Raw genomic sequence first — 25,022 nt, 5'->3', positions numbered from 1 at the left:
CAGAAAATCATGGAAGTAAACATGAAAGAGAAGTCTTGAGAGAGTTTGATTACAGCAAATCAAAGAAAAGGTTGGACAAGAGTACGAGTCTTGGTATGAAATAAGCTGATGGTGACATAAATTGAAAGCTCCACTTAGTCTTGAACTCTGGGACCAACTTAAATCCCACTAATACCAGCACTTGGGATGAATGACTGTCAGACATGGTAAGAAGCCAAGGGAAGTGCTTAGGAGGGCCAAGGGTAAGCAAGATCACAGCCTTGTGGAGGATAGTATTTTAGATAGTAGCCCAAAAAGTGACAAATGAGGTTATGAGGGCCACTTTCTGGAAGCATCTCAAATGTTCATGAAGTCCCTGGAGCTGCATGAGTCAAAGGGCAAACAGGCACAAAATGTTCTCTTGCTGTTAGGAGCATGTGCCTCTGGAAGGAGTCAAAATAGAGGGCATGGTAAAGACCTGGTAAAAGGGGTAAAAAAGGGACAGTGAGAACCAACCACATTACTTGAAAATAAAAAGTTACTATAATGGGAACCAAAGACTAAGGCATAAGAGAACCCTAAACAATGTACCAACCATAAACCCCTGTGAGAGTATGTAAAGGGTGGAAGGTGGAGAGCCCTGCCAAGCAAACAACAGCTGCTGCCACGACTAAGGAGAGTAACCTCCGTAAGATTATGATTGATAATCAGGACTCAAGGAGATGCAGTGACTCCATTGTAAAAATGATGGCTACAAGTCTCTTCCCAACAAGAAATCTGAACTATGAATAGAGAGAACATGAGTCAAAAAAACAAACCACTGCTTAGGCCAAAGAAAAGTGGAGTAATTTGAATCATCCAAGCCTTGGGGGCACTCAGAACTCCAGAATGAAGCATGACAGCAACAGCCCAAACCAGTGAGTCCAGCAGTGGAGAACATATCAGAGGGAGTCAGGCAGATAGAAAAATCCAGGTATCTTCAATCATGCCACGGGACTCTGCAGATCTCTTAAGGCAGGAAACAATGTTAGGATGATGTAGGATGGATCAAGGAATTACTAAAATCTTAATTACATTACAGATCAATTAAAAACTTGATCTTGTCCTTCCCTAATCACAGAAGCCTACAGAGAAGTAGAATAATACAGCCCCAGTGAGAGACTCAGCAAGGGGCCATGAGGGCAAGTGAGTCTGAGAAATGACTGCAGATAGAAACCAAGTCCAGGTGACCCAGCTTCCCAGGCCAGACAACCTTACTTGTTACTCCAAAGTGAGAGGCATATAATAAAAATGGATAAACAGCACAAAATCTGGGAAAAATTCATTGTAGACTTCAGATGCACTGCACACATCTGATGCAACCAGAGCTTTAAAGAAGAATGAGTTAGGCTGGTGGCAGACAGTACACTGTTGGCTGGGCATGTATGGTGGAACCTTTCTTCTTTTAATTATTCAAGTTGTTTAGCTATGTCCATTTTGCACAAAATACAGCTAATCATGATTACATGTACGGGGTACTGAACAACATATAATAAATTTGATTTATGTTACTCCCATTATGAAACCTGGTTCAAAAGGTTCATATCAATCTAATATCCTGTGACTCGAATGTCCCTTCATTAATACTTATCATCATGTAGTATAATTGATTCTGCTAGAGTTTTGGAAATTGGAAGCAAGCATTCTTCTGAGGTCTTTCCTTTACCACAAACCCTAATATTTGCTGCCAGCAACATTAGAGTATTACTGGTCTTTAAATTCAAACATAAATTCATACTATATGTACATAACAATTACTGTACAATATATGTATAACCTTTTTGTTTTGTTTCGCTAGATTCATTGTTATAATATTTGAATAATGACGTAACAGCTGATATTCAGGATGTATATAATAAAATAATAAAGCCATTCAGTCGGGTCATGAGAATTTCAGCTGACTTTCATACATACAGTAACCCGTGTATTTGGACTTATTACCCCCAAACTGACAATACATCACCAAGAAAAGGCTAACAGTAGTATACTTAGCCTTTGTGAATTAAACTTAACAGTTCCAACTACTACTGTACCTGTAAAATGCAGCTTCTCTGCTATGAAAGGAATTAAAATATGTTCAAGAAATTCTGAATAACCTGTAGGATCGGATGCATTAGGTATGCTTTACTCTGCTGACCTGGAATCTGCATTGGCTCTGCATTAGCCCCATTAATTATCAGCCTTTCTTGTGGTGAATAAAAAGCTGAATTACTTGTGCTCTTAATTGTTTCCATGCCAGAAAGGTTACACCACAGCAACAGGGACAACTCTGACCAAATGTCCTCACAATATGCCCAACCAGGACAACTCTACCAAAACATCTCCCACTATGCATAACCTTACAATAATCGAGGCCACCCTACCCAAGTGACCTCCAACCAGGCATTACTAAAAGTAAGAGGTTTGAATTCACAAGAAATAAAAATTCTCATACAATGTTGCACCTTGATACATATGGTTTTGGACAAGGTTTAAACACCTATATGCATACTGTATTTCACAGTGTTTTTATTTGTGAAGCTTTTACCTTCATGCTTCACCTAAAGATCAAAGTCTAGCCACCTCTCCCTACAAGACTTGTGAATTTACTTCTGATTCCTAATTCCTGGGACTCAAAGTTTCATTACCACTGTATGAAAACAGCTTTACAACATGTGTAATCTTTTTTTAAATTGACCTTGACTTTTTTTACTTAAAACTTTATCAAAACTAATTTTATCAAGGAAGTACTGAAGAACTAAAAATACTGGCAAAATAGAAATTTTGTCTCTAGTCAAAAGAAAGTAATAATCAACTTAAATATAATTAAGATCATTACTTGTCTAACCCAATGTCATAAACCTTCAAACAAGAAATGGATTTAAAACCATATTTGTCAACATTTCATTTTAGTGCTTTAACTCACTAAAAAATTCTGTGACATACCTGCCAGATTATGACTTTAACAATTAATTCAGTAGTGCTATACAGTATTGCTAATTTTCTTCACTATATTAGAAAAAAGATGTTATATGAAGGAGAAAGTCATACAGTAATGGCATTCATATAAAGGAACAAAAATTTATAAAAATAAAGTGTAAATACTGTACTTATGCTATACTCATATTTTAAAAAATAAAGCTGAATTACTGTATATTGCATATAGAAGAGAGGCAAATGTACATTCTTTTGTACCTTTCCAATTTTTCATACTTAATTTTATAAAAGGCTTTGAAAATTTTGTTACAAGAAGCTTTGAAATACAGTATTAGTGACAGTGCTGTTATGGTATGGTACACTAAACCTTTGACAGGTTAGTTGTAAGTGTAAAGCGGCAAGCGCTCAAATTTCACTGATTATTTCTGAGCATCGCACTGGTAATTGCATACATGGACAAAGCAGCGAGTGAAAAAGGCATTTCTTGATTGAGTGAAAAGGGTTAACATTTTGGTCAATTACTGACCTATTTCCACTCAGCACAGCAGATCTGTGAATAAACTGTGAGGAATTAATAATGAAAACTTAATTTAGTCCCAAAAGTCTTAAGCTATGAAGGTTGAGCAAGCAGAAAAGTTTGACCCAGCTAGTGATTGACGACAGAATTTTGGAAATAGCAAAGGAAAAGTTAACCTTGTGTTTTATTCATAACTTGTAATCTGAAAAATCTAAACTTTCACTAGCAAAGTCAATTTAAGACACTCACTCACAGGCAAGCACATGCTACCACCATGGACTGGACATGGTTTACTAGTCTATTAAATGGTACTCAGATCCATCTAGAAATCAGTCAAATCTTTCCTGACTAGTGCTGGTTCTAAAGCATCAGCATCTCTAAATTCCGACATTAAACAAGCAAGCCAAAGTTATTATTTTAATTTTGACTATGAGCTATTCTTTAGTATAACAGTATTTACAATGATTCAAGCAGAGAATGGTTAAAAACAATATATGACCTAGCCTTTATGAGAAAAACAAATTCTGGAAGAGTATCATATCTAGTCCAGTCCCCCTATCAGCAAGTAAAGAAATGATTTTTTAAAAATCAATTTTTTTCTTTACAAACCCATTAATTTACGTTAGACCTAAACTTTCTGACAGACTATATATGAAATAGAAGAAGTACTCGTGTTCCAACTGGAATTTCAGGCATCTAGGCTCCACTGGCCCTCTAGTACCAGACTGAGTCACTGTGTTATCTAGAGCAAAGTGTAGGGAACGGAGGGGTGGGGGGGACTGGTGGCAATCCCTGTAATGTAATTCTTTTGTATTGAAAGAAAAACATTTTTGAAACATATTTGTTTCATCAAAAACCCATTACTTTACATTAGCCCAAACCATTATTTAGATTGGAAGGCTTCCAGTAAAGGTTTTATTGAGAAAAAAAAAAAAAAAATTAACAATGAGCAATAACAAAATTGGCAGCATCCAAGATAAAAAGATTTAGATTCAAATAAATATACTGAGAAGTTTTTCCATAAGATAGTGTTGTATTACAGTGTGAGTTACCAGCCTTCCAAATATATTTTGTCAAGATGCCAAAGAGGATGATATTACTCACATGTATTAAACAGAGCAAATTATCTTTTCCTTTCTATAGTACCAGTATGTAATTCATCATATTCTAGATGGCATACATGACTTTGAATGACTTAAACTTCTGGAACTTTGTAATGGAAGTTTTTCCAACACAATTTAGGTTGTCTAATACAGTACTGCAGTAAAACTTTGTAGACATTTCTTGCAATTACTTTAGGTAATTTGAAAACCAAACTGCCAAAAACTAGATCTTATAAAGTAATTTCTATATGAAATGTACCATATGGGTTAATTTGTACCAAATTTACCTGTGGTTTCCTGAGTCTAGATATTTTTACTAAGGGGCCTACAAGAACTTGATACTGTACTTGAAAAATATAAGTTGTCTGATACAACAGAAAATTTGACATTCAAAATTAGTCCAGTATAAATATATTGTTTATATGAAGTTTTGTACTTTGTCACAGAAAGGCAAGTAAATGTTATGCCTGAAGTTACAATGTGAACAACAACTAAATTTAAAGTAGTTAAATAGAAATTAAAGAAATTCAGCAGAAGCAAATATGCTGTGACTGAGAAATTCTGTTACATAAAGTTAAAAAAGTTTCAATGAGAAACTGCATAAGAAAAAATTAAGCTGGAAAGACAAAGCTGCTAAGCTAGCTCCTCAAAATCAGAATCACTTGAGGTAATAGGAAACCTGTAGATATGTTTTCTCCAGTTACTGAGTTTGTTATGAGGTACATTCACTCAGTTGAGTCAGTAGAAAACACCTCACACTATTAGTATAATAAAGCTATCTGAAATGATTCTGCACATTAGTCAAAATCCTGCAGACAAAACTTCATAGGGAACAAGAACTTTGATTGTAAGACTTCAATCAAATTTCTTAGATAAAAAGAATTTTTTGACATTTCACTTTTAGAAAAAGCTGAAGAGAATTTTAACAAGCTACTACAAAATTATGCTGTGGCATGAACTCAAGCTGTGCATTCATTTTGGCATTGAGAAATGCCACTTAGATGCTAAGCTTTGCAAGAGACTAAAATTGTGGTAGATAATTATACAATCACTCATCAGCAGATTTTTATATGGAAAAGTATAAGGACAGAATGCTTTGATGAGAAAGCAGAGATATGAATAATTCAAAACCCAAAGTATTTCATACATAAGGTTTTGATTTAAACAGTTCCAGAATATTTGTTCCTAGACATATGATCCAATCAAAAATATGTTTAAGGGTTTGTGCTTACTGTAAGAATTCAGTTCACACTCAGGAAACATGTTTCATGCTCAAGTTTTGAATATCCACAGGAATCCCTCATTAAGTCACAGAATTATTTTATATTGTCTAGAGTTTGGAGTTCTTGTTCTTGAGCTATCTTGAAGCGCTATACTGTACTGTACATTCTTTTCATCAAATCTTTTCATCAAATACTGTTCTGTTTATCTGGTGAGAATACTGATACTTGACACAATGAGGTTTTGCTTATTACTGGTGTATCTGAAGTCATTATTTTTAAGTATTATGCCTTTGAAAAAGGTATCTGGTTACTCATGTGTGTTACAGGGAGTAGGGTTAGGTTACAATAATGCTCCTCTCCACTCATATGAATTTTGACTTGATATCTTGATCCACTGTTGTAAGAGTGTGGCCTGCTCTTCCTAAGCCAGGTGTTTTCTTATTGCCAGATAATGACCTACTTGGCAAACAAATATGGCAGAGATAGTCATTTCCCAGCACCTGACATTGATTGACAGACTGAATTTAGATGACTTATGACATATGACAAATGAGCAAGACGAGAAGTCAAGTGAAGTAATGCTTGATGGTGCCACGGATGACCACAATACACTTTACAATGAACTTGATGTCGGCCAGTGCACCAACTTAAAGTCACTGTCAAGTGAGTATCCGACCTTCTCAAAGTTACCAAGCTTACAGACTTGAATGTCCCTAAATTACCAGTCTTTTGTCGGACGAGGTTGAGTGGGTTAGCAACCAAAGGAAGCATGTAACACTATGTGTTGCATGGATATCGTACCCAGATTGGGATGTTATGCTGATTGTTCATTTTAGCTGTTACTTGGCAGGATAACTATCTCTACATTCATATCTGGATCTAATTTGTTGGTGCCTAGATGCTGACTGAATATCTAAATTACATTGTTGTATCATTACATTACTTCTTAACTTTTTTCACTAAACTAGTTTCATGATATTTGCCATGTATTAAGTAGGGTTAATTTTGGGTTTAAAATAAAGAAAACTGGCAACCTAGTTGACTGAACGGGATGCATGATGATCAGCCAAAACTGGTGTATTTTATCACATAGACTAGTCCCATCAAGCTAGGCTAATTAGCACACCAGTTTACCATGTACTGTTTTGTGGCCACATCTTATGAAACAAGTACGGATTTCTCTCAGTACATTGAGAAGCCTGCAACTAACAAGGAAAAATGGAAACGTATGGAAAATTCCTAAAAGAGGAAACAAATATCTTCATAATTTTCATAATTCTACTTCCATTCTCTGCTTATTATGAATTTTAATGTGCAATATATACAAATCCCAGAAGTTAAGATTTTCATTGCTGGATTAAGTAAAAACTGTAAAGGCATCTCAAAAGAACCTTTCCAGTTATAAAAATCTTTACATAAAGGGATAAATTTCATATATACAATTAGTCTCATTTCAAATCAACAAGGCTTGTTTTAAAACTAAAATAATGATAGAGGGTTTTGTGTTGTGTTAGTAAATGCTAGAACTAACTAAGATGCTGTGCATTTTCTCACCAATCTTGACTAATTAATGCAATTGAAAGGTCATTCTGAGTGTTGCTGTTAAAGATTGAGCTTGGCTGTCAATATTCCAGTTACTACTACACTAGTGGTGCGCATAAAAAATGCTACATTTGAAAACAAGAATATCTGCTGACTTAAATTCTGTATCAAATTTATATGCAGTATATAGCATAGAAAAAAATCTGAGAATGCATTTCCTCAACAAGATATATATTGTTACTATAAAAAAGAAAACAAAGCTACTGAAGGAAAAAGTCCTTCATAAAATAAAACTACTTTTATTAAAGTGTAGAGGAGAATCTGCAGTGATTCTTAGACTTAAAAATCATTGAGCAGCACAAAATTGCTAAAAAATCTAAACAGCAAACACCCAGTGACACGTATCGCTTTGAGCTCTGTGAATGCAGCAGTGTGAACCATGCACCGTCCGGTAGCAACACTGTACCTGTAGACCTCTTGACCTGGTTTGATGACCTCATGAGCCAGACTGTTGATTACATACTAGGGTCAGGACAAGGTTGTCCATCACACCAGCGGACCACCTCAGGCCTAGGCAACTCTCGACATGCATTTCCAGCAGCCTTCTTAGTGCCATTCCAAACACACTGCAGAAGTCTGGTTCTGTAGCCATGTCCTCCACATGGAGCAGTACACTGAAAGGGAAATATAGATAAGAAACAAATACTGTACACTATCTATATTTCATAACAAACTCTTTCATAACAAATTCATTACTTTACAAATGCCTTTATTAAACTTCAGGACATGCCACAGAAGGAAAATCCCCCTGGTTCCACCAGATAACATATGCAACTGCACTCCACAGCCCTCTAGCAGCATTCTGAGCCATTATTTGTGTCTGTTAGTGTAACCATAAAATTCTTTAAACTAAAATTTTTTCCCCTCCTTCACTCTCATTTAAATTTTCACACACACACACACACTAATACATATACGGTATATACAGTATATATGTGTGTGTATGTATGTGTATATATATATATACATAATGTGCCCTTGTGCTAACTGGTACAGTATCTTTGGTTTTTCCACACTTGATTTTGCATCGTTAAACAACATTAAGTAAATTACATTTCTACAGTCAGCTTATATATGATAAAATGTGTTTAAATGGTGTCTTTAAAGTGAGAAAAGGTACAAAAGCAATTCTGATTTCATTTGTTAATTGCTACTAAGTACCATCCATTTGGAATAAGGTTAACTAAATGAATGTGTATTAAAAGGTACAGTTACAGTACCTAAATAAATATAAGCAAGTCAAATTATGTAACAATGAAATATTTTTGTGAATGATGAAAAAAATTACTACAGCCTGGTTAGTTTTATCTCCAAACTACTTACTTCCGACCAATCTCCAACTCTCCAAACCCCAGTACAATGCTGATTATAGCATTCTTGTCGATGCCGAGGTCGTGTCCGCACATCACACTGCTCACTATTGACAATGGTCCCATTGTGAAGCTGGCATACAACATTCCGCCGTTGGAAAGCTACGAGGATTAATCAACAGATAATAAGCAGTAAAAGACTGTTACATCATTACTTTTAATTATCAAGAATATGCACTAATTTTTCTTCTTAGTATCATGAGTGAATAACCTCATAAATATGGCTACACTAAACAAGAACTATCTGATTTATTTGCTGTATAAAAAAACATACTTTTAATTAGGGTATAACATTTAGACCTAGGTATTGAGCACATAAATAACTTTACACATGCAGTTACATTGAACAAGAACTCTCTAGTGTATATGTTGTATACAACATATAAAAACATACCTTTATTTAGGGTATAACACCTAGATGACTCACACTCAGACCACTCATCGAAGTGCCACTGAGGGCATTCTGTAAGTCCACACTTTTGCATTGTAACTGGTGCCTCTAATCCAGCATCCTGGCACAAAGCGCCATCAACAGGTCGACTTACATTGTTTACTCGCACGAGACACTGGATAGAACGAACCTATACGGAAAGCAAACGAGAGCATCTAAGTAGCGAGTATTTATATCAAAACTGCGACAAACTAGATTAAATGCAATATTTTCAAAAATTTCATGGCAGAAATAAAATTCTGCTTTCATTTCTGAATATTTATTTCTATTAGAAGTTCCATAAAGTGCTATACTTACTTCCCTATTCATACCTTATACTGTATACTTCCTATGAGATAGCAATGTGAGAGCTTTACCTGGAGCTCAGAGACCTGATTAGATCACCCTAACAGTAGCTACTGTTCAAAAACTTTTTGTTTCTCGAATAAAACACAACAAAACGAGAAATGTAATAAAATTAACTTTAAATGCTTTTGCAGGCATTCAAATAATTCATAATAAGGAAGCAAATTATCATATGATTAAGACAAATGCACACACCCAGACACAAATTTACCTGAAAGCCACTGGAAGTGCTAGTGAAACCACAAGTCTGTGAACATTCAGACCAATTTGTCATTTGCCATTCAAATTCTAGGGAATCACGTGTTCCTGGAAATAGAAATAAGAACGTGTTGTTACTAATAATGGTCTACAATTCTGCTCAAAGAAATTTCAAGCAAATTCCATGGTTGAAGTTCATTGGTGAATTAATCTCCTTCTTTTGTATGTGTATGCAGTTTGAAGTACTTCTGCAGCGCCTATTAAGGTTATTCTGTTGCTTCAACATTTTTATTCCTTCTGATGTGAAGGTAGTTGAAGGTGCTCTATAGTTTTCTCAAACTAACATTTGTTAATCTGTGTCTATGTAGCTGAAAGCACAATGAATAAAAATCTGCAGAAAGTCTGTCATTATCCCCGACAAACATCCATGGAAAGTGCATTACAGTACAGTATACTGTATATGGTATATATTACACTTTGGAGAGGGAGAACACTTTACACAAACTTTACCTAGTAGTATGCAACTTAGAGAAGCCAATTCTTCTGATATACACTTCATTATTTATCATTTTTATCTGTATGAAAACTTCGTTATGAATAGCTTGGATGTGAATTCTCAGTTTTTATAGTTAGAGCAATAGGATTATGAAGAAGAAGAAGAAGAAGAATAAGAAGAAGAATTTAATCCAACTGACAAGTTTGGTTTGTGTCACGGATGACACTGAACCTGGATTTGTACGGAAGTTAAGTATTTTTAATTAATGTTTTTGCTATGATTGTTACTTATATCAATAAAGAAACCAGAAAAATAATTTGAATAGTAATGTTTTGAGGTGTTCTTTGAATTTCTTTGTTACATATACAGTATTACCTTTTATTAAATTTGCAAATACTGATGCTCTTTTGATCTAAATCTTTAACCATGTGTTGTATCAATATTCTGATGTCACCAATGCTGCATGCACTAGCCTGGTGAATACAGTCTTAATTTCCTGGACTGTATGTGCCAATGTAAATGAAATGGTGTAACTGGTGGATAATTACTGATATACGCAATGGAACAGCCAAGATACTTGATTTTCTGAGTTTTTCTATTCCTTTTCCTTGTTTATAGCAGTAACATATATGTGATAGATTAAGATACACTCTACTAGGAAAAATAATGGGAAGAATTAAACCATTTGGTTTTTGTTGATCCTTCTGTGTGACCTCTGAAAATGGAATTACCCTATCTTGAAAGTCCAAGGATATGCAATGTTACATAAGACAATTTGACAAAAGAATGAACATAACCAAGAAATATAATTTTTCCACAAATAACATGAAATTATGGTGAATTTCACCATCAGAAATAAAAATAATACTACACTAATAATAGTAATTTCAGGTAACACACATCAATGACGATGAGTACAAGCAGAAAACTGTGACAACAACTTTAGCAGAAGAAATGTACTAAATAGAGGTTACCTTTTCCTAAATTCTCTGGAGTGCCGAAAGGATCCTCTGTAGTTGTCTCATCACGGACAAGGCCATGTGAAACAAGGCCACCGAAGGCATCCGAAGGTGAACTAGCGTGACGCCCGCCCCTAGATCTCTGCAAGGAAGCCGGCAAAAAGCTCTGTGTCCCCATTAGTGAACTCACATATGTAAATTGACTAGCAAACTGTTATTCCAGGTGATATTTTTGATGGTAAGTAACATTTTATATACTGTATACCAAGATCGAAGCACACATCTTAATGAATAACACTTTTCTTTTCCATAGGTTTTATAAATGGTATACAATGACAAACCTATTTTTCTGTACAAAAATTCTGAAGTAAGAGAAGGAGGTGTAAAATGACCATTTATGTATTTTGTAAAACACAGTGTCATAGCACACAATACCACAAGTAACAATAAAGTAGATGGCAGCTATACCTTGGAAGTACAGTATCACTCTTTTAAAGAAAAAAGTATTATGTTAATAGATTTTTACCACAATTATAATTAGGTAAGCCTAATGTCTTAAGGACACACATCACATATACATACACACACATGCATGCATTCATTATATCTATATATATATATATCTACAGTAAACCCCCTGTATTCGTGTTCTCATGGTTCGCGGACTCACACATTTGCGGGTTTCTCTGTGGAACATATCTAGCCATCATTTGTGGAAAATTCGCCCATTTGCGGTACTTTTCACTGAGAAATATTCACTAATTACTGTATTTTCATATAATTTTCATGAATAAATGCACTTTTTGTGATAAAACTATTAAAAGACTCAGGTATAAGCATTTTTACAGGGTTTTTCTTGGTTTAAGCTATCAAAATGGGCAGTTCTAAGTGTTTTTAGAGGGTTTTAAGCATTCGCAGATTTGACCTATTTGCAGGCGGGTGTGTGGACATCCCCTGAATATGGGGGGTTCACTGTATATATATATATATATATATATATATATATATATATATATATATATATATATATATATATATATATATATATATACATATATATACATAATCCCCAGTGTTTGCAGGGGATGCGTACCCCAGCAAATACTTACAAAAAACCTCTAAAAATGCTTATACCTGAATATTTTAATAGTTTTATCACAAAAGTGCATTTAGTCACGAAAATGATGTGAAAATATAGTAATTTGTGAATATTTCTCTATGAAAAATAACGTGAATGGGCATATTTTCTGTGAATAATGTGTGCATATGTTCCACAGAGAAATCTGTGGATAGATGAAGCCACGAATCCGGACCCATGAATAGGCGGGGGTCCTATGTATACAGTATATGTATATATATATATATATATATATATATATATATATATATATATATATATATATATATATATATATATATATATATATATATATATATATATATATATATATATATTCACATTAATACATTTCCTAACAAGGGGTGGTCACCCTCTGCACACAATGCAACAATCACTCCTACTTGTGGTTCCTGGATGTTAAGGCCCTTCTTTTTCAATACCTCTTTCACATCACCCATCTGACCCTTTCTAGTTCATTCTATCCAAACGACCACACCATCCCAATATACTCCGAACCATTCTTTTACCTGTGCTAACCTTTTTATCATTTCTTTTCACAGTTCTTGTGCCATATCTAACAGATTTAGCAGTTATTCCTCTCAAACATCCCTTCAGAATATTTCCCTTCTCTAGAAATACCTCACAAAGCTCAGTCAGCCCCAATTAATTACAATATCACCATTAAACAGCTGTATCTCACTTGTCATTCCATTAACTCCTACTGTCTTTCCATTTTCAACATCTTAACTGCCCTCCTTACATTCTCATTGGTCACTCGCACAAGCCTTGGCAGCCTTACACCCACCCTTTTCACTTTTAATTCATTCATCTCTGCCTCTTTTCTATCCTCCACATTCAACAGCTATTCTAGATACTTATTCCATCGACCCAAGACTGCATTCACCTCAGACAGCATCTCCCCACTTGCATCTTTTATTCAAAGAGTCATATGTTCATTAACTTGTCCCTCTGTATTTACTTCTCTGTAGAACAGGCAAGAAAGAAATCACGTAGACTCAAATCACTTCTGTAAAATAGTGCAAGTCTGTATACGGTACACAACACAGCTATAAATTATCTCTATATAACTTATAACACCTAAAACAGATTAAATGCCATGTAATACAATTTTTCAAAATTTTATTAAGGAATGCTTAATAATTAAACATAGTCTGTGTACATTCAGTTACTATTTTACAACATTCAGTACATTCAGTTATAGCACAACAATGATGTTATACTAAAATTAGAAGAATCTTTTTCATGTCATTTCAATTAATGAATCAGTGATGTAAGAACACGAGACAAGGGAATACTGCAAAAATAATAGCATGAAATAAAAAAAAAAGTTTAAAGATCAAACAAGTGGCCAATACTCAGGAAGCAATGGCAAGGGGCTTGAAATCATATCTATAGCTCCGATTTTGGTTACTTCAATAGTGGTAGACAAAAAGCCTTCAGTGACAGGATATGAAGGGAAGTGATCAAAGGTTATCCCATACAAGAGTACTAAATGATAACACAGCCAGGCTGGCATGTGAGAGTCTCCTGAAAAAGAGCTTTTATTAACACTACTGTAAAGGAATGCTACATTCAACAAAATACATTTGAGTTGTTTTATAACACATCAGCTCCATATCTGGTGCTGTAACATGACTTTTCCTCCTTCTCTCACATAAATCTTTCAAAGTTTTTAAGAAACCTGCATAAATTACAAAGTTGCTTATCTACATTTACATTACAAGAGTGAAGCTATGCCACTGTTGGCTGACAATGAATGACTGGATAATAATTTTCAGTATTAAGATATCTAAAATATAATTCTAAGGAATGGAACACATTTAATATCTGACTATCACTGATACAATATGTCCTTGGATAATGGAGAAAATTGTAATGCTACATTGTGTATATTAGCACCCTGGAACATTCAGCTGCTTGGTCATGAAGAGTTTCTGGCAAACCTTCTTCAAATTTATATGAAGACAATTTTCAAATCATTGTGTACTACTGATTGGCTGAATAAAGCCTACATTCACATTAGTATAACATCTAATTACAGTTCTGTGTTAAAAAATTTATTATTTTCTGTTAGCAAAACTGTTCTGGTTACTTTGAAGACTGATTAATGAAACCCTACTTGCAGACAGTTCAACACACGTATTTAGTGATGCTAAAATGTACACTACCCCATCTGCATAGTGTTAAAATACATTGGCATGTGACTTACACATACAGCCCAGCAACATTAAATGTCTATTTTACATAAAGCAGCCAGACTACATGATAACTACTTGTCCAGCAGCAAGAGAATACTATTATTCACCTATACAGCAATCACAGACAAAAACTCCCATGCAGCTACATATTAGGTACTGCAGCTCAAGATGTTGATAAGTTTAAAACATATACTACACATTAGTCCTGATTTGCTGGGTGTTACTCATAGCAATGTCACAATTAACAGCTCTCCTGGAAAGGGACAACACAGAAAGACAATGCTGTCTTTTAAGCAATATATCAATCAAACATATTTATAACAGGTCCTACATTTCTGAAAAATTAGACTCCTTAACACAATCCCAGATTTACTTTGGGTTATTCAAAGTACAATCTTCATAAAAGGTGATAAAAAAAGAGAAATCACTGCTCGGGAAAGTACAAAGTCTATAAAGTCAATGAACCTTCCATAAAGAGATCAGCACTGATTATTGCATGAAAAACCAATCTCAAATACCTATATGAAAATGTTTAAATCACAAACTGCTTTTAAACAACAAGTAATGTGTACTAAGCTATTTCCACATAAAGGAAAACACCTTTAGGGAAAACCATAAGAATTTAATTCCCAGAAAAATGGTTTTTGGCTATGAAGAAGCATATGTAACCCGTCAAGCACAAAGTAGTTAGATTCTGTTATTTATTTGGAGAATTATTTCTCGTGATAGGTAAAACCACAGAACTTATCAAATAGTTATAGCATTAAGACTAAGGTCTGGAGTGAATGGGATCTTGTGACTTCTCAAGCACAACTGTGATCTAACCAGTCTTCACTCTCTTAATGCTGGAACAAGGATGGATCATCTAGTAAGGTCACAGCAGGACCAGGAAGTCTTAGAGGACGAAAAAGATTTTTTTACAGTACTGTATACAATTTTTCTAACCAAGGGAGGAAGGGATGGAAGGCTCTCCTGAAATCATACTGATAAGGGAACTTCATAAGTTATTTGATAAGTGAAAACAACTGTATTTAAACTACAGTAAATGAAATAGTGAAATTTTATATCAAAGGTTATAAAAGTAGCCTCTCTTTAATTACAGTCAGGGAATGGTGTATGGCACACATGGCTTAGTCAATAAGCTGATGGGAGAAAGTGGGTTCTAGAAGGTCAAATGTTGCATCCATGGTCAAAGAAGGGGACAATAGATGACAAGTAGGGATAACCTATCAAGGGCATCATTTCAGATTTTTTTGTTGTTGTTGGGGGCAAAGATGGTTTGGAGAGAAGAAGAGCCTAACCAGCTGGGGGGTTTGTTGATTTTGAGCTATTTTATGTGCTTTTTTGAAGCCACATGAGCAAGGTATTTCAGCAAAACAGGAAGCATTATGTGTGATTGAGAAATATAGACAGATAGATAGATAGATAAACAGACAGACAGACAGAGAGATAGATAGATAGATAGATAGGTAGATAGACAGATAGATAGATAGATATAACTTAATGTGGTGACACATTTGAATTTCGGTAGGAATAATGGAAAATAGGAATAATGGAAAACCCGCTGCTGTTACTTCTTAGGGCTTGGGGGTGTGAGGGGGGGCAGTTGCCCCCCCCAAATGATGCCCCTGCAACCTATCAGAGGCATATTGATTTATCAAAGCTTATTGTGTGAAAGGAGGAAGGGGGTTGCTGCCAGAATGTTTAAGGGGCATTACCTTCCAGCCCAAAGGTTCATTGAATGACATTGTCAATGGAAGACATCCCCACAGAACAGACATCATAAAGGGGTTCATCTGATGTCAGCTCTGTATAGTTACCTTTAGTTTCCATGGGAAATTTGTGGCAAGTAGATTAAGATTCTTTTGAGGCAAGACCCGATTTCTTGCTTCAGAAATTTCTTCCTATAATTCAAATTAGATAAAAAGGCAATGATCAATTAAGATCTGATCTTCAGTCACTAACGACAATGGGCTGGGTTGAGTCTGGGTCTCTCCAAATTGATTATGAAAATCAGTTCTCCCTGCTGACACCTGATGGTGTCTTGTCCTTGTTACACTCTGCCATAATGGCTTACTTAGGCATGCCAAAACCCTCTGTTTACCTATTTGGTAAGTTTGATGAAGACTGCTAGAGTGAGGTGAGGCAGCAGGGAATGTCCAATAGGAAGCAAAACTGCCTACAAAATGAAAGGGTGCTTAGTTATGAGGGTAGATATTGAGGGATACATAATGTCAATTATCTCTGTTAAAACTTCCAACACAACTAAAGAGTTGCTCTTACTTAAATTCTTGGAAAGGAGTAGTGGTATGATAATATTAGGTAAAAAGAATTACTTCACTATGGTTTGGGCTAGAAGAAGGGTCTGGATAGAAAGTATTCTAGCACTTTTACTGTCAGTTTTTGAAATTGTTGATGATACTGGTATTGCTGTTGCTGCTCCAAATGAAAATACAACTGTGACTTGTCCTCACTTTGCAATACATTGCATTGTCGGTTATAACTATTGATGGGGTATCTGCTCACACAGAAATGATCATTGTCCTGCCTCTGAGAACAGATATTTTGAGAGGGGCAAATGCTCAATTTAGTGACTGATTTATAAAAAAGAGTGGAAAGTTCCTGCCCAGACTACTTTTTAAGAGGAAGAAAGGGCTGGTCCAACATTAAAAGCACAGAGAAAGATCTCTCTGGGTCCAGCTTATCAGAAGATGCAGACTTGGTTCTCTCACAAAAGTGACTTTATAAAGAAGAGTCACACAAAAACTGATGTCAGTGTTCTCACACACACACACACACACACGGTAATGTATTTCCACAATGTTAGCCACAAATCAAATGCCTTCCTGAAATCTGTAGTTGTGAGTCTTAGGTATTATTTTGATGGCAGCAATAACATTTTTCTTTTAATTTGTTAAATGAATAAAATCCCAACCTTAACTAATAAAAGCAAATTTGAGACATATTTTCCATTTCAACTCATCTAGGCAGTTTGGACCTTACAAGGAAAATAACAGAGTATTTTCTCCAAACCTACCCAACATAGTAGTACATGTTCCTAAAAACTATACAGAGAATACTCATCTGTAATCCATTCACAGTACTACTTATATTACTGGATGTTACACTGCATATCAGCATTCAGCATAAATAGGCTGAGAAAGACTACTTGCATCAATACATTAATGCATCCTTATGGTTTTAGGTGGGAATAAATTTAACCAACAAAATAAGAATGTATGAAAGGATCAGCCTTTCACCATATGTCAACATTAAGTTATTTGGACAAATCTAAGTGCTACATATCAGAAAGCATACCAACCTACTGTTTGACAGCTTCAAATGTTTTTGAGCCGTTTAAAGCGAATAGGTGACACATATGGCCATGAAGATAGATCAATAAGTTCCATCTGAATTTTTGTCATTAAAACGTTGGACAGACTTTCACTAAATAATTTCACTGAAATGATTTTCAAGGGCTTCTGTTTTGGAAAATGCCATTCAACCACACACTTACCAGTCTGAATTTAACATTAGCACCGGCTGGATAATCTACAGTGAAGCAATAAAGAAACTGTAATCATATCTTCCAAAATCAACCATTAAGATTGTTCTTCAGTAACTGACAACAGTATGAGTTGTTGTAAGATACCATTGCAAAATGAAGTTATCTGTTGTACTTATACTAAGCATGATCATATATCAAACTGGAGGTCTGCAGAAAGTACCAAAAATATTCACTTTTCTCCCAAATCTGTGTAAATCTTCTGTTTAAAATAATGCAGGTGTCATTTTTATACAGAAACAAAATCATGCTTAAGATTATAAGTGTGATCCACCATACAACACATGATGAATGTAAAGTATACTAATGCAATAAATAGCTGAGAACAGTGTCCCACATCATCTCAGGTGGATTTTCTTTTGAAAATGATAACATTTTCATTACATTACACTTGACCAGTACTATTGCAATAAAACTAATTATTTCATTTTATATACAGTATCAACCGAGCTAAGTACAGCCGCTACCTTATCAAGTATTATCACTAGCATTAACTGTATTACAAACAATTTGATGTAGCCAAACATTTTTTATACAAGGCATGCAAGAAGTATCAATTGGATGAACAGTCCCAGTAAGAATAGGTTTTCACATGCACAACATCCCAAACCAATGCATCTCTAGTATCTACAAGCATGCATTTTTATTATAATTGATACCGTACATGAACAAGTTACTTTCTCAAAAAGTACGATTACTGTAAAAGCGTGGTTACTGTAAGGCTCTATATGCATGGTATAAATTTTTGGAAATAAAGCATCTCAAATAAAATCCCCACTGGAATCTTGAACTTATATTCTGGAATCTCGAACTTGTATTCAGAAAGGCAAACAGAGTTAGTGTTACCAGAAAAACCAGAGATTGAACACTAACATACTAAGATAAAAAGTTACCATAAGACAGCATCTGGTAAATCATGAAGTGAGAATGACTGCATTGAATTTGATTTTTTATAGTAGGATCTAGTAATGCTGACATGAATAAAGATCACCATACTAGTCTTCCAGTGCCTCACCTCCAGGTTGGATAGGAGCTTCTGGAAGTAGGGCATGGAGCGGGAACTCCCGGAGCTGGTGATGGGAGGTGCGGGGGGCGGGGAAGGGGGGGCCTCAGCGTGCCAGTAAGGGGTACCAGGGGGTTCATACGGCTGTTGGTTGTGAAGGTGCTGGTCCTGGGTGTTTGCCCAAGAGTGCCAAGTGGGGGGATTGTTAGAGACTGTAGCAAAACTGGAGTCCCACGAGGGAGGAGTGCCTTCAGTATCTGACCAAAGGTCTTTACTATGACCTGACATGTGGTTATCGCTTTGGCCTGATCTGGACCTAGAAGAATGTCCTGACCAAGACCCCAAGTGCTGCCCCGACCAAGAAAACGAAGGGTGACGGTGCTGGGGAAGGAACCATGCAATGAGACGACAGGGAAGGAAGAAGCCTTGTGCTCTAATTAGGGTCAGAACGAAGGATCATAAAATCATGAATAAGATTTACAGTTTGGGAATCAATAGATACTCAAGCATACTAGTGCACTGATATACTATTTCTGGGTGTCTGAAAAGATGAAAAGCTTTTAAATATCGAAAAATATACTCAACAAAATAAATAATCTTTATCACCCTGAAATTTCAGAACCTACAGTCCACAACCTTAAGTGAAAGCTAATGTAAGAGAAAACATTCTGGTGCCATACTTATGTACAGTACAATGCAAACTAGTTTACTCATAAGAGAGAAGTATGAGTAAATGAAATATTTGAAATAGTAGATGTCCAGAGATATGAGTATATTGTACTGAATTGTAATGTGACATGTTCCTATTGAAAGGACCTTGTGAGACATAGTAGTACGTATTTATTTTTAGTGCTTTGCATGAGAAACTTGATGAGAGCAAGACAATATTAATTTATGTCGTAATTTTATGTAAATTTTATAAAATAAAAAGCAATACTGTACTCTAATATATATGAAAAATGAAATTGTCACACATTCAGTTATATATGCTAATATTGTTCATACAGTTATGAATATTCAATATGTCAACATTAATTGGACCACTATAATTTACAGTATTCATAAATAATAGCTGACTATGACATACTTGTGTGACCACTGTACCAAAGGTTGCATGTAATGTGCAATGTTATATATCAATGAAAATGATAAATTTTCATTGCATAAAGTCACACCAGTTTAGGTCATTCTATTATGTAGGACATGCAGCAGATTTCATGAAAGAGTTCTAAGCTATGAAAGTACAGAACTCATACCTACAATCAACTCCTTTCACTACAACCTAAGATAAATCTGACAGAGAAAGTGCAATATGAAAATAAAGCAAGAAAAGAATGGCTTTATTGAAAACTATTATTAACACACCAAATACTAGAGATCCATACTTAAAAAATAATTACAAGACTATTCTCTAATGGTACTACTCAAAACTTAAACCTAAAAGAGCCAATACTTTTAAACTCATTTACAAATAAGTATGAAGAAATGTACTGAAAAATATAATAATACATGATATCACTATTAACAGGATCAATGGTAACCATGTCATCCAATTTGACAGAATGTAAGTATTCAAAACATACAAAGGTAATATTAAGACATTTAAATACACATATGAACTTATCAGAATAAAGGGGGACATAAGAACAGTTTGCTTTACGTACCTGCAAACAAAATGTAACCGACAAATTTGCAACGTTAGTTAACCTGAATTATTCTCGTTATGTAACTTGAAGTATAAAACATGTACGTATTGGATTTAAGAGATAATCTTTGTCATAAGTCTTGTGCTTTTAAATCAGTAGATAATTAAAAACAAAATCTATTTATTGATAAAAAAAGAGGGCTACTAAGTTACCTAAGAAATCTAATATTTATGTACATGATAAAGTCGTGAAAACAACATGTAATGCAATGTGAAAATTCTAAATGGCTAAGTCTCTTCTGATTTAAAGCAGAAAGAAAACAAAGAAATTGACCTCAAAAATATGGAATGCAATCAATTTACCATGTCATGTGGCAAACAGTACTTACTGGGTACTCCAAAGATATATAATTCCAAAACAATAAGTGTAAACACTTTGGGCTGAAATGTTCCACAATGCCACCAAAGGAACATACATAAAAGATTAGTTAGGAAGGGAAATGTGTGTCTGTGTGCATGTCTACTCCATACTTAATAAAAAAAAAGTTATTGTTAAATTATAGTGTGCAAAGCATCTTATACATACTGTATATGTATCATATAGGCTACTGACCAACGAGAAAGGCAGCACGTAACCAATTCTCAGTCTAAAACCAGAATAAAATCAACATGACCCACTTTTGAAAACAATGTTGCAAGTGCCTTTGACCTTTATCAAAAACTTTAGGAAATCAGTCAAGACCTATTATTAACATAAAACCTTATCATTTATAATAGGTATCATGTAAATGAATTTGAATGAAAAACATATATCAATGTAACTGTAGTCAGAAACTAATAATAAAGAAAAATAAGGAAGTCTGAAGTCAATACAGTGTATGGTATTTTGTCCTACATAGAGCCTGTGGTTTAAAAATGTAGAAAGCTTTAGAGATTAATCTGCAGTGTTTTCTTTACTCAAACATAAAGCAAGGGTTATAAAGTGCACATACTAAGTGGAAAAGCACTGAGCTATAACAACATTTTCAGACTAAGTATAAAATGCCTGGCTTAGTTTTTATTATGCTTGTTCCAGTCCATTCTTTATGTTATGAAAAGAACATTCACAAAGTATAGTGACAGTTGTTCTTGTCTGGTAAAGTATTCTGCCAGTGATCGGCTGACCTTCAGAGGTTTTACCCAGTATTCAATTGCCATTCACAACTATGGGGAATGGTCAGTAAAGTAAGTTAAAGTTTGCCTGAGCTTATTATTTTAAGAGTAATTAGGCCAATCACATACAAAACAGTCTCTCAAAAATATGCATGTAAAGCTTAAAAGATGGGAACACAGGAGCAATGTGATATGAATTCTTAAACAACTTAGACTAATGAAAGGTCAAGTTAGGTCAGGTAGAATGTAACATTTATTCTCAGAAGGAGCATTCACTTATCTCTAGGTTGCCTATCAGAGTCCAATAGCATCAAGGACCATACTCCTCTGAAGACTAAAACTATAATTTTCTGCTTATATCACTACTGAGGGATGCATCTTTGGATCTCACTACTTTTCTCATGGACACTGATCCATCAAGACTAAAATTTGAGGTATGATACTGGTACTGATTATTTTATATAACCAAACAGTTTTCAGTTAATAAACTCCACTAAAATCTTAGCCCTCATGACTTTCATTGACCTAGTAAATCAATGAAATCACTCATATAGAAATATACTATCGTGCATCTGTAGAGCATAATATAGCAATGAAAGAAAAATATGTGCACCAAAAGAACTTAAAAACTGTCATCTCCTAAATGGAGGTGCTGATTTAAATAAACTACATGAGATACTAGGCAAGATGCGCTCACATGCTGAATACCACAACCATGTACTGTATAAGAACACTACTTGATCGTAGTGTAAACCACAACCTTTACTGTGATTGCAGTTTTCAAGCAAATTTTATTTTTTCTTAACTATTACAGTTTTCATGCACCTATATTAAATCTGAATTGGATAACCTTACTGACTAATTGTATTTCGAACAATTGTGGTATCCACAATGGAATTATTTCCCAAAGAATCTAAACGAGTTCTTTCCAAGAAAGTATTTGGTACTCTTAAGTTTTCTGTATATCATTAATATCAAAGTCAATAGAGTCCCTCTTCTCTTTACTGAAAGCAGTATGATGCTGAAAACTGTGCTTAAAATGGAAACAATACTTTCCAAGTCACAGGCACAGAATAATAAATATCTACCAGCAAATTGACCACACTTCTTTCAGTAAATTCTTTTCAGCTGCTTAACAGCCCAAAGAATATTATATTCCCTTTGATGAATTTTATAGACTTCCAGTGACAATTGAAAATATGATTACACTAATCAGGTATAAACTCCTCGATAAGTTATTGCATCCAAATGTTTGAAACTAATGATCAGAGTACATCATTAACACTGAAACAATGTTTTTATAATCAAAGTACAAAAAGGAATGTAACTTTAAACTAACTAACTGGTGTCTGTCAGTATTAATAAACTAGAGGATTTAGAAAGAGAATAAAAGTTTGTACCTGTATATGACAATGAAGCATGAACATCTTTACATAAATCTGAAACTGCCACCTAATATTTTTTTTCCCAAATGTCACTTCAGGTAGTGATGGAAACAAAGTTTCCAAGAACTGCTGAAATGGTCAGCTAGCCTTACTTCAGCAAACTATGATTATACTCTTTGGGCTTGTTCCTTTTGTCAAGAGAATGGTATACAGTATTTCCATCTAAGTAAAAAAAATTACCCATAATAAAACATAGTAGCTATTGATATAGCACTAGAATATCCCTTTTCTAGTGTGATACGTAAGACACTATAGACCTAATTGTAAACACTGCAATAACTACTGTAAGTGAAATCATTCCATTTGTAACTTAATCATAAGAGCATGCTTATGATGAAATTGAAAACATTACCTCATCTACGTGGCTGCCATGCTCGGATGAGAGGCTCAGCTTGTTTCCTAGGTCTTTAAGATCCCCCTCAATTGAGTTACCAGTCTCCTAGGGACGTGAAATGCGTTAAGAATTGAGGAGCAATTCTCTAGATGATTAATGGCGAGATATTAGCTGAATATGACGCATTTTGTTTTTATAAACTGTATTTTGTAGAGACTGTCTGACTACAGTTCAGCCAAATTAAACCCATTAATAAATAAAAAGAAACTACTTTCAAAGCACACTTACATTTTGTGGGCAGATGCATTTAAAAAAAGAAAAAGCAGTGAAACAGATCTCCTACAAAAGTAGAAGAGAGAAAAGAGGGTAGAACCATTCTTGAAGAGATTGGAACAGTTTTTAAAACTCAAATAAATAAAGGATTTTGACAAAGGAAAAATCTATTTCTGGAGAGGGGCCCGTGTCACCCGGTGAAAAAGTCCATTCAGCACTTATTTCTAGGTAATTCCGTTGCTAGATACCAGAGAAAGCTAAATGAAATGCTGGAGTTACTACCCCCAGAGCGAGCTCCACTAGATGGAGTCGTGTATGGAAAAGGGTGAACTACAAAAACACGGAACCTTATCCTATAGAGATTCCCAATGTCAAAAGTCCCAACTAGAGAGGTACCGATACAAGCCCATGCACTACTCGCGAACTATATACAAGGCAACACTAGTCGCATTCCATGTTAGCACCCACCCCACTAGAATGATGTTTACCATGGGAGGAGAGAATGAAAAACAGGGGTGGGTCACGGGTGACACGGGCCCCTCTCCAGAAATAGATTTTTCCTTTGTCAAAATCTTTTTCTGGATCGGGTCCCGTGTCAGCGGTGAAATAATAACAGAGAAATAAACATCATTCTTATGCTATTAAAGACTTAAATAGAGACGTTGAAAACTAGGAAAATTCTACCCTGAACATTAGTAAGGTCCTCTAAATTCATGTAATGAAAATAATGTAAGTGGTCACCATCTAAGATCATGAGCTTAGAATTGAACTTGGGGGGGTACTGTCATTGGGTCTGCTATTAGGCAGAAAGTATTTTCTTAATACAAGCCTATTCAGGTTCAATTCTAAGCTCATGATCTTAGATGGTGACCACTTACATTATTTTCATTACATGAATTTAGAGGACCTTACTAATGTTCAGGTAGAATTCTCCTAGTTTTCAACGTCTCTATTTAAGTCTTTAATAGCATAAGAATGATGTTTATTTCTCTGTTATTATTTCACCGGCTGACACGGGGACCCGATCCAGAAAAAGGATTTTAACAAAGGAAAATCTATTTCTGGAGA

General features: G+C 34.9%; 1 protein-coding gene across 1 annotated transcript in view; it reads right to left on the bottom strand.

Moving 5' to 3' along the window:
* LOC136848959 (protein madd-4-like) overlaps positions 1 to 25,022 on the bottom strand; it is a 616,220-nt gene that overhangs the window by 11,578 nt on the left and 579,620 nt on the right. Inside the window, exons 22-28 of the mRNA XM_067121770.1 lie at positions 23,700 to 23,786; positions 19,118 to 19,486; positions 11,214 to 11,364; positions 9,757 to 9,851; positions 9,144 to 9,330; positions 8,703 to 8,851; positions 7,843 to 7,993 (exon numbers count right to left, since the gene is read on the bottom strand). Of these exons, the coding sequence (XP_066977871.1) occupies positions 7,843 to 7,993; positions 8,703 to 8,851; positions 9,144 to 9,330; positions 9,757 to 9,851; positions 11,214 to 11,364; positions 19,118 to 19,486; positions 23,700 to 23,786 (1,189 nt within the window). The remainder of the gene's footprint in view (positions 1 to 7,842; positions 7,994 to 8,702; positions 8,852 to 9,143; positions 9,331 to 9,756; positions 9,852 to 11,213; positions 11,365 to 19,117; positions 19,487 to 23,699; positions 23,787 to 25,022) is intronic.

The sequence above is a fragment of the Macrobrachium rosenbergii genome, chromosome 20, assembly GCF_040412425.1.
Source record: "Macrobrachium rosenbergii isolate ZJJX-2024 chromosome 20, ASM4041242v1, whole genome shotgun sequence".
In the NCBI taxonomy this organism is placed as follows: Eukaryota; Metazoa; Arthropoda; class Malacostraca; order Decapoda; family Palaemonidae; genus Macrobrachium; species Macrobrachium rosenbergii.
Note: the sequence above shows the minus strand (reverse complement) of the source record. Positions and strands in the feature narration are given on the sequence as shown.